The sequence below is a fragment of the Salmo trutta genome, chromosome 5, assembly GCF_901001165.1.
Source record: "Salmo trutta chromosome 5, fSalTru1.1, whole genome shotgun sequence".
Classification (NCBI taxonomy): Eukaryota; Metazoa; Chordata; class Actinopteri; order Salmoniformes; family Salmonidae; genus Salmo; species Salmo trutta.
Genome location: NC_042961.1, coordinates 21,583,617 through 21,594,914, shown reverse-complemented (window position 1 = coordinate 21,594,914; position 11,298 = coordinate 21,583,617). Strand labels below are relative to the sequence as shown.

The following is an 11,298-nucleotide window of genomic DNA, read 5'->3' as shown; positions in this document are numbered from 1 at the left end:
TTTTGTCCCTATTTATTGAACATTGTCAATAAATGACTGGGAAGTCTTTTCACTGCTCTCTCAGATCCCCCACCGAGTCGAGTAGAGCAGGAAGGATGAAAATATGTTGGATATAGATCCAGGCCACACACTGAGCTGAGAGAGGATATTAACTCTACACAGCTAATTGGCTTGGCAGTTGGATCAACTTGAAAATCATCCTTTCAATGCCGACAACCTGCTAAAGACAAACACATCGTTATTCTCATTTTAGTTACTGCAGAGTGAAGACTTCCCATAACCTCCCTGTCCCTCTCTGAAAGGCTCTGGCTACTGCATGAGCTCAGGGTTAGTCCTAGCTCAGTGACTAAGAGTATGACACTGCACTGAACAGATCAAGCCTCACCCCTAGTCACGTTCCTTCTTCAGAGCCACATTACAGGTCAAAACATAAACATCTTCAGCATATCCACGTGACAAGAAATCAGAATCACATAATTACCATATACACACCGGCTAATGCGAAATGTAGCCCAATAAAACACAATGGGTATATAATATTGCATAGTATTTTATTAGTGTTAATATTGAGAAACTGCATGTATCAAATCCCAACTTGTTGTACTGGTTGTATCAAAAAGGCCTGTTTGAATTATCTTCAAGTAACAGCTGTGTGTCTCTAAACTCTGGTCAGGAAAAACTCGAATGGTTAATCAATATTCAAAACAATGACATGAAGTGACACTAAGAGTGTACAGACAATCTGTACAAATGTTCAAAGCTCTAAAATGATGTATGATGTAAAATAAGGAAACAGTACAGATTACAGATACAGTGTACATGAAACTCATAACTAGTGTTTCAAAATGAGATTTTGGTAGTAGTAGCATGACGGGTCCTTTTTCTCTTTGAGCCCTCTGAAAATCACTTCAGTCTCTCAGACTGAAAACTATAACCTAACATAACCAAAACAATTTACAGAAGAAGGCATCTGGAAAATAGTCAGGCAAGTAGGCAGAGGAGAAGACTTGATTCTGTAAGGCATTAGTAACAACAATGAAGACCGTGGTTCCCTGAAGGTCAGCATTAATATCAGGATCACATCCATCCCACTTTCCCATCACATGTGAGCAGGCAGCACCAGTCCAAAGTGGAGAACCAAAATACCATCCTGGGAATAAAAACACAAGAAAATAAGCACACAAACTCATAAATGGAGGCTAACGATATCAGGGCTATTTCCAGAGAGAGCGACTCGGAGTACATAGGGTCTTGAGTGGACCCACCTGTAGAGCATTGTCTCCCATGGAGCCCTGAACCTCTCGCAGCGACTGGTAACGATCCAGGAGGTGGTCTCCGCACACAACATCCACCTGCACCACAACATCATATCATTTCGACAGACTGCATGACATCATATGAGAGTGATACACTGAGCGATAACATACAGTTGAAGTCTGAAGTTTACATACACTTTAGCCAAATACATTTAAACTCAGTTTTTCACAATTCCTGACATTTAATCCTAGTAAAAATTCCCTGTCTTAGATCAGATCTCCACTTTATTTTAAGAATGTGAAATGTCAGAATAATAGTAGAGAGAATGATTTATTTCAGCTTTTATTTCTTTCATCACATTCCCAGTGGGTCAGAAGTTTACATACGCTCAATTAGTATTTGGTAGCATTGCCTTTAAATTGTTTAACTTGGGTCAAACATTTCAGGTAGCCTTCCACAAGCTTCCCACAATAAGCTGGGTGAATTTTGGCCCATTCCTTCTGACAGAGCTGGTGTAACTGAGTCAGGCTTGTAGGCCTCCTTGCTCGCACACACTTTTTCAGTTCTGCCCACAAATGTTCTATAGGATTGAGGTCAGGGCTTTGTGATGGCCACTCCAATACCTTGACTTTGTTGTCCTTAAGCCAGTTTGCCACAACTTTGGAAGTATGCTTGGGGTCATTGTCAATTTGGAAGACCCATTTGCGACCAAGCTTTAACTTCCTGACTGATGTCTTGAGATGTTGCTTCAAAATATCCACATAATTTTCCTTCCTCATGTAGCCATCTATTTTGTGATGTGCACCAGTCCCTCCTGCAGCAAAGCACCCTCACAACATGATGCTGCCACCCCCGTGCTTCATGGTTGGGATGGTGTTCTTCGACTTGCAAGCATCCCCCTTTATCCTCCAAACATAACGATGGTCATTATGGCCAAACAGTTCTATTTTTGTTTCATCAGACCAGAGGACGTTTCTCCAAAAAGGACGATCTTTGTCCCCATGTGCAATTGCAAACCATAGTCTGGCTTTTTATGGCGGTTTTGGAGCAGTGGCTTCTTCCTTTCAGGTTATGTCGATATAGGACTTGTTCTACTGTGGATATAGATACTTTTGTACCTGATTCCTCCAGCATCTTCACAAGGTCCTTTGCTGTTGTTCTGGGATTGATTTGCACTTTTCGCACCAAAGTACGTTCATCACTAGGAGACAGAATACGTCTCCTTCCTGAGCGGTATGACGGCTGCATGGTCCCATAGTGTTTATACTTGCGTAGTATTGTTTGTACAGATGAACGTGGTACATTCAGGCGTTTGGAAATTGCTCCCAAGGATGAACCAGACTTGTGGAGGTCTCCATTTTTTTTCTGAGGCCTTGGCTGATTTCTTTAGATTTTCCCATGATGTCAAGCAAAGAGGCACAGAGTTTGAAGGCCGGCCTTGAAATACATCCACAGGTACACCTCCAATTGACTCAATGGATGTCAGTTAGCCTATCAGAAGCTTCTAAAGCCATGACATAATTTTCTGGAATTTTCCAGGAATTTTCCAGGCTGTTTAAAGGCACAGTCAACTTAGTGTATGTACACTTCTGACACACTGGAATTGTGATACAGTGAATTATAAGTGAAATAATCTGTCTGTAAACAATTGTTGGAAAAATGACTTGTGTCATGCACAAAGTAGATGTCCTAACCGACTTGCCAAAACTATAGTTTGTTAACAAGACATTTGTGGAGTAGTTGAAAAACGAGTTTTAATGACTCCAACCTAAGTGTATGTAAACTTCCCACTTCAGCTGTAGATGGGAGTCGTCAGCAGGTAGCCTAGCAGTTAAGAGCGTTGGGCCAGTAACCGAAATGTTACTGGTTCGAATCCCTGAGCAGACTATGTGAACAATCCTCCAATGTGCCCCTGAGCAAGGCAAGTAACCCTAATTGCTCCTGTAAGTCACTCTAGAAAACTGCATCTGCTACATGACTCCAATGTAATGGGGGGGCATATCTGAGGGGAAACTGGTAGCTGCAGTTTGGGATGTGCAAATGAAAACTGAAAAAAGGCTACTGATCAATTTCAATAAGACACAGAAATAGTATTCCTGAATAATCACATTTAGAGGTCAGTTTAGAACTGACCTCAATAAAAATGAACAGAACTCTGGACAACGTCAATGCTTTTGTGACAGTGCTTACAATCTGTTCTCCTGCTACTCAGACCACTGCTGAGCTCTGGCTTAGCTACCCTTCCTCTGTCCTCTGCAACTCTTCCTCCCCACGTTTCCCCAGACGAGGCCGGTGAGTGCCAAGAAATCACCCTAAGCCTATAATCCCTGTCCAAGTGTGTTACTGCTAAACACGCTATGTACAGGTAGCTCTGCTCCCTGATTGTGTTGTTACACTCTGCACTTTCATATTAGACAAAAGAACACTCTTCTCGCTCTGTCCTTGGGTGAGCTTAAGGTGCATCGACCTCTCACTTAGCTGCTTAGCCCGGATGCCCTAGAGTGCCCTGGAATTGCAACAATGCAGGCCACTAAGGTATATTTCAGGGGATGCGATTGAGATGGGTTCCTCGCACACCGGTATACACACAATGACATTTAAACATGCCTCTTTCTTGAAGCAGAGAGCACTCTCACATAACGAGCAGATATACCGCGTGTACAAATGTATGCCTCTCTCTTTCTGGCATCTTGCCAGGTTTCCCTTTCAGAAATAGTTCATAACCTCATCAGACATCCTGGTAAAGTCAATGTGAAACTCCTCCCACTGACCTGGCAGGTGGGACTCAGCTCCATCTTCCTCCTGATGAAAAGTTCCACATGGCGGACAGTGGCCTCTCCCGACACTCGCACGTACCGCCTCTCCAAAGGCTGGCCAGGTACACCAGTGTTACAGATTTCAATCCCTTATTCATTTGAGCATTATAACAATATAACTAAAACAACTCCATTTCACAACATTAGTTTATGTATAACCATTACTATATAGTGTATAGCAGCATTATCGCTGTTACTGTCATTTATTTTAACAGTCTTATACAACTGTCATTAAAACTCAAGAAAAGAGCTTGTCAGCAGTAATTACCTTATAGTTGTTTATGCCTTCTTCCGCTCTGGATCAAAACAAAAACACAACATTACATAGAATTTTCTTAATCCCTGCTGTAAAGTTAACCATCAATCTCATAACTTGAAATGTTCGCCCTAGTGCCTATTCACACAATGGAAGAAATGTAGCACCCCAGCACCATCTACTGGGGAGAAAAGAATGAACAGAGACAAACATAAACAATAACATTTCAAAATCTCTTACTAAATATGCCCCATCCCTCAAATAGAAGATACTAATGCTAGGGAGAGACTCACCCCACAAACTCCAGCTGCAGAGACACATCCAGTTCAGGAGGGATGGTGAAGACAGACTGGGGCAGCAACTCCCTCCTCTGCTTCTGGTTCTTCAGCACAGGGACAGCGGGGGACGCCACCACTGAGGTCACAGAGAAAGACGAGCGTTACAGTAGCATTAGGGGAATGTTCCACACACAGCAATGAGACAGACAAGAGACTGACACATGGCTAACACCAGAGGTAGAGGCTGTCTTCAGTCTTCAAATACGCAAACCCTTCATATAAACAAAGCTCCATCACATATCTGCCAAAAACAATTAACATCAACAACAAATAAATAAGTATTTTATACCTGGTTTAGGCACCTCCAGCCCTCTCTGTTTGTAAAAATCTATCATCCTTGCTCTCTCCACTGCAAAGAAAATAAAGAGTAAGAACAATATTCATTTAAACTGCCAAACAAAAGATTGACATGGGAAAATGTGAGAAATGGAAGGCTTGTGGATACTTACTTTCTTCTAGATGTGGCAGCATCTTGTAAACAATATCTTGCAACTGTCTGTCAGGTCTGTGGAGGTAGAAATACCCACCATACAGTAAGTATTTACATACCTGTGTATAACTGGGTATTAGCCTATAGATCACTATATTCATTGATAATGGGCCAATGGGAGAGTTATAGTTATCTGCTGCAAAGCGGACTTCTGCACACGTCGTTTCAGTGAAAATGTCACTTTATCGTGGCAACGTTTTCATTTAAAATGAGTTTGCACTAGGGCTGCACCCATTTAGTCGACTGGTCGATTGTTTGGTCGATAGGCTGTTGGTCGGCCAAATTTTTTTTAGTTGAGCAGTGGCAAATGTATATAAACAAATTATGGCACACGAAACACCTGTCTGATTCACACCTGTCAGAGGGGACTGATCCATTGCGGAGGCCGCAGGCATGGCACACCAGTATCACCAGTAGTACATTTACCATTAATTCCCATCATTTCTAATCTACAATGTTTATTTGGTTACGGTAATTTCTGTTAATGCATTCAATATATTATTATTATTATTATTATTACAGTCCTGCCGTTGTCATTGTAGGAGTGGACACGCACCTGATTACGCATATAAAAGTAGACTAGTTTACTTGTTCTGCGCGCAATGTAGACCTATAAGTGTGCCCATTTGGGGATCTGATACTATTTCTGATTGCCTTAACTCACCATGACTGCAGAGCTCCTCAAAGCAACTTTTTTTTCTCGCCTCAAACAGCAGGTAAACAAAGTCTGTTTTTACATCCATTGAGAATGACAATAGTTCCTCAACGTAGCCTATTTAAAAAAAAAAAATCTTTCCAGCTCTATCCCTTTCGAGTACCACTCAGCATACCAAAATGTTATGCTTTGATCCGGTGGAAACATAATAAAATAGGCCTACCTGATTAATTCTTATCCCTTGTGCAAAATAGCCTACACCTGTGTCTGTCTGTCTGGAGCTCACTGGCCTGGGAAACCGAGGGCCCAGAATATTTTATACAATGTTGCAAGGAGCTTCAGGCCTGACCATGTTAATACAATGTTTCAAGTTCCTTGCAGACAGGCCATGTGCAGCCAATGGGATTTATAGGATACTTATTTTTAAAATCAGGATATTTTCTACCTGCGGCCTGCAAAGTTTTGCTGGCTTATGTAGGTTATTTTTACATATGGGCAATATAAATTACTTTTAGATTTGTATCATTTTCATTAAGATAGAATTTGATTAACCACATTACATTTTGAGATATGAACACTATTATAAACTAAATTAAACTGTTCCACAAAAATGTGCATGTGAAAATCATAACCGGCACGCAGATCAGTAGAAATGACACTTCAAATGGAAAAGGTTGCCGACCGCTGGTGTAGCCTATTACCGGCAACTTTAGGAGCATAATGCAGTATCTGCGAAGGCCAGTACCAGGGGGCAACAGGATTGATCTCTGGCTCCCTCTTTAGTAATTTGTGTCTTCATTTTTAAATCACAGTGCTTAAAGCATCAGGCAAGCTCAGTGGCCTAGATATAGTTGATTTTATTCAAACATATATGTAAAAATACATGTTTTAAAATTTCCACCAATCGATTGGTCGTAAGAACAGACGACTCTTGGCTAGTTTGCATATTAGTCATCTGAACATTTGTGTCCCTTTGGACTGCGCAGAAGGCAGAGTTGTGCACAGAGGTTCAGGAGACAAGCGTGTGTGCTTGGAATGAATAAAAGTGGCATCTACTGATAGACACATCAGTACCTGTGCGTCACACCAGGACATTGTGTACCAGGTAACTCCCCAGCAGGGAGGGTAACCATAGAAACATCACCTTAAAAAGAACACTAATGAAGACAAGCAGAAAAACAACCTTTGATCGCTCTTTTTGAACAACTCTCATAAATAACATGAACCAATGTCTTCAAATTCAAAACCTCTGATTCAATTGAACAAGACAAGAGCATGTGTGCTCTTAGACATCAGAGGCAGGCATGTTTACCTTATATTGTACAGTGGTTGTGTCTGGTGGACCACAATGCTGCAATTGGGACACCTGTTGCTGTAGAAGAAGTGCTTCACGATGCAGCTTTTACAAACTGGGAAAGGGAAAACGCATAAGAAAGCAGTTATGACTAATGTGATGAGACTGAAGTGATTGCATTCATATTTCAGGAATTTTCATCTCAATCATTGTATCTCACAAGTGTGCAGACACTCTGTTATGGTGGTGGCATCGATGAGGAATCCGCAGCAGAGAGCACAGCGGATATATGGGTAGAATTGATTAAGAGGAAGTTCAGGCTGTGAAAAGATGCAAAAACATGCAGAATGTCATTCCACATTTACAGAGTACAAACCTTTGTAACTACCAGGTAACTAACGTTACCATATTCATAACAGTATATTATGACTCGCCACTCTAGCAATATAAGAAACACTGACGTTAGATATTGCCCAAGTCTCCAGTACTGTACCTCATCCTCGGAGTCAACATTATTGGATGTCCCATCGTGGTCTTCCGAGCCATCGTTGTCAACACTGTTCTGGCGGCTACCATCGGTTGGTGTCGCCTCTTCTGAATTCTGACCGACACTCAAGCAACCTGGTCTTTCGAGTTCCTTGGTCCGGTCCTCCATGTTACTGCAATTTGGGTTGATTTCTACGCGAATAAATTTTTCAATTAATCAATAATTTGATATTCACCTGACCCTGGTCTGTCCGTTGAGGGGCAGTGTTGCTAACGTTAGCAAGCGTGCTGGCTACGGTTGCAAGCTCAAGGAATACACAATGATAACAGTCCTACCTTTACCTTAACGGACTACCGATTAACCACATCCGTATTTTAACCATTAACGTTAGCACAAATTAAACTAACAAAACCAAATGTAACAGTTGCTAGCTAGCTACTTTTGTTGTCCTTCGACTTTCAGCAACTTCCGGGTTGGCGCCATGGTGGTGAAACTAGCCAATGAAATCCAAGCTGAGCAGAGTCCCCTAGAAATAGAACGTATAGAATGGAGCACAGTCACTTATCGTGCATCAAATGAAGGAATATTCATTAATATGACATAAATTAATCATTAGAACAGGGGTCTCCAACCCTGTTCCTGTAGATTTTCGCACCGACCCCAGTTGTAACTAACCTGGTTCAGTTTATCAACTAGCTATTTGTATTAGGTGTGCTAGATTATGGTTGGAGGGAAAGCCTACAGGAGGTTAGTTCTCCAGGAATAGAGTTGGAGAGCCCTGGATTAGAACATACTTAATAATGTGTTTATTTTTTACATTATGGTTTATTTAAGTTTTATCAAACGTATCTCCTATAGACTTACTATTGGTAGCTATACGTGGATCTAAGTTTATGGATCGGGTGCCGTCAGGCAATGGTCTTTAAAATCTCTAACTATTAATTTGCCCATGCAAGACACAGGGAAACATGAGGAATGGTTGCATGGCAATAATATACCCTGACCAGCAGGGAGCACAGAATCCAGTCCTGCAAACAGCAAAGTCCTCATGGTTTCATATCATATGCCATCAGATAGAAGTGCTTCAGTATTTCACTTGGTTGTTGCATCTCTCATATTTTAAAACAGGGATTCAGTGACTCAATGTATACAGGAATTATTCCTTATGGTGTGTGGTACCATTTGGATTGTGATTCAACAATTAAAGCCTTCAAATCATATGCAAACTGGTTTATGTACACTTAACATACTGTGTATCAACTCCTACATCTACCTTGTCTGCTTTGAGATCACAATTATTGTGTGAGTGTTCAGGGAGTGTTGTGCTGGAGCATGTTGAGTGGGACATCTCTGAATCTGACAGAAGCAAGTCTGAGCAGCACAGGCATTCATCTCCCTTCTCATTCCTGCCTTCTCATTCCTACATTCCTGTCCACTATTCAAGTACCATATTTAATTATCATCCATCACCCCTTGGTGCTCCTGATTTGTCAATCACCGTATTCTTATCGGCAGACTCAACAGCCTTCGTTTCTCTAACGATTGCCCTGCATGGTTCACTAACTACTTCTCAGATAGAGTTCAGTGTGTCAAATCAGAGTGCCTGCTGTCCGGACCTCTGGCAGTCTCTATGGGGGTGTCACAGGGTTCAATTCTTGGGCTGACTCTTTTCTCTGTATATATCAATGATGTCGCTCTTGCTGCGGGTGATTCTTTGCTCCACCTCTACGCAGACGACACCACTCTGTATACATCTGGCCCTTCTTTGGACACTGTGTTAATAAACCTACAAACGAGCTTCAACGCCATACAACACTCCTTCCGTGTCCTCCAACTGCTCTTAAACGCAAGAAAAACAAAATGCCTGCTCTTCAACCGATCGCTGCCCGCACCCGCCCGCCCGACTAGCATCACTACTCTGGACAGTTCTGACTTAGAATATGTGGACAACTATAACTATCTAGGTATCTGGCTAGACTGTAAACTCTCCTTCCAGACTCACATTAAGCATCTCCAATCCAAAGTTAAATCTAGAATCAGCTTCCTATTTCGCAACAAAGCCTCCTTCACTCATGCTGCTAAACATACCCTTTTAAAACTGAATATCCTACCGATCCTTGACTTCGGCGATGTCATTTACAAAATAGCCTCCAACACTCTACTCAGCAAATTGGATACAGTCTATCACAAGCCCCAGATACTACCCACCGCTGCGACCTGTATGCTCTCGTTGGCTGGTCCTCGCTACATATTCGTCGCCAAACCCACTGGCTCCAGGTCATCTATAAGTCTTTGCTAGGTAAAGCTCCACATTATCTCAGCTCACTGGTCACCATAGCAGCACCCACCCGTAGCACACGCTCCAGCAGGTATATTTCACTGGTCATCCCCAAAGCCAACACCTCCTTTGGCCACCTTTCCTTCCAGTTGTCTGCTGCCAATGACTGGAACGAATCTGTAAATAGACCATCCAACCAACTACCTACCTCATCCCCATATTTGTTTTTGTTTTTCTGCTCCTTTGCACACCAGTATTTCTACCTGCACATCCTTATCTGCACATATATCACTCCAGTGTAAATTGCTAAATTGTAATTACTTTGCCACCATTGGCCTATTTATTGTCTTACCTCCTTACTTCATTTGCACACACTGTATACCGATTTTTCTATTGTGTTATTCACTGTACTATTGTTTATCCCATGTGTAACTCTGTGTTGTTTTTGTCGCACTGCTTTGCTTTATCTTGGCCAGGTCGCAGTTGTAAATTGAGAACTTGTTCTCAACTGGCCTACCTGGTTAAAGAAAGGTGAAATAAAAATAAAAAATAAAATAATAATTGGTTGGAGTAGGTTTGGATCCAGCTGCACTGATTATGTATGATTGGATACTGGAAAGTGTCTCAAGACGCTTAGAACAGTCAAGTCAGGAAGGAAAAAAATATTCCAAAATTGAATTCACTACAAAATCATGGTTCAATCTTGGTTCAGAGTTTGTATCCACTGACCATTACATTGAATGTTTGAAGATGAAGGTGAAGACAAACTTGAAGGCAAGGACATAATATTATAAATCCAGCCCATCTTGGCTGTGGATATTTAGGATGAATCTATTTTCTGTTCACAGTAGTCAAGCAGTACTTATACTGAACAAAAATATAAATGCAACATGCAACAAATTCAAAGATTACAGTTCATATAAGCAAAATCAGTCAATTGAAATAAACTCATTAGGCCCAGTCTATGGATTTCACATTACTGGGCAGGGGCGCAGCCATGGGTGGGCATGGGAGGGCATAGGCCTACCCACTTGTGAGCCAGGTCCTCCCACTGGGGAACCAGGCCCAGCCAATCAGAATATGTTTTTCCTACAAAAGGGCTTTATTGGACACACTGCCAAATTCTCTAAAACGATGTTGGAGGCGGCTTATGGTAGAGAAATTAACATTTTCTGGCAACAGCTCTGGTGGACATTCCTGCAGTTAAAATGCCAATTTCATGCTCCCTCAAAACTTGAGACATCTGTGGCATTGTGTCGTGTTAGAAATCTGCACATTTTAGAGTAGCCTTTATTGTCCCCCGCACAAGCTGTGTCTGTGTAATGATCATGCTGTTTAATCAGCTTCTTGATATGCCACACCTGTCAGATGGATGGATTATCTTGACAAAGGATAACATGCTCACTAATAGGGAGGTAAAAAAACAT

General features: G+C 41.7%; 1 protein-coding gene across 2 annotated transcripts; it reads right to left on the bottom strand.

Annotated features, from left to right (window-relative positions):
• Nucleotides 1-534: 534 nt before the first annotated feature.
• Nucleotides 535-8,096, bottom strand: pcgf6 (polycomb group ring finger 6). 2 transcript variants are annotated; one of them, XM_029752940.1, is made up of 11 exons: nt 8,033-8,096; nt 7,600-7,784; nt 7,327-7,426; nt 7,125-7,221; nt 5,117-5,172; nt 4,957-5,016; nt 4,623-4,743; nt 4,342-4,369; nt 4,029-4,127; nt 1,266-1,352; nt 535-1,150 (listed from the first exon to the last, which is right to left on the bottom strand). In XM_029752940.1, exons 2-11 carry the CDS (start codon nt 7,759-7,761, stop codon nt 1,100-1,102), a joined length of 861 nt encoding a protein of 286 aa, XP_029608800.1. In that variant the 5' UTR covers nt 7,762-7,784; nt 8,033-8,096; the 3' UTR covers nt 535-1,099. The 2 variants fall into 2 exon arrangements, with proteins under 2 accessions (XP_029608800.1, XP_029608798.1); XM_029752938.1 differs by having other exon boundaries at nt 7,935-8,095.
• Between the last annotated feature and the right edge of the window lie 3,202 nt (nt 8,097-11,298).

Bases quoted from the DNA above. Each gene is read 5' to 3' on its own strand.
- pcgf6 (XM_029752940.1), bottom strand. From the start codon at position 7,761: ATGGAGGACCGGACCAAGGAACTCGAAAGACCAGGTTGCTTGAGTGTC. The intron at 7,427-7,599 runs GTACAGTACTGG...ATCTTTTCACAG, and splicing joins ATGTTGACTCCGAGGATGAG to CCTGAACTTCCTCTTAATCA. The intron at 5,173-7,124 runs GTAAACATGCCT...CTACCTCCACAG, and splicing joins CAACCACTGTACAATATAAG to ACCTGACAGACAGTTGCAAG.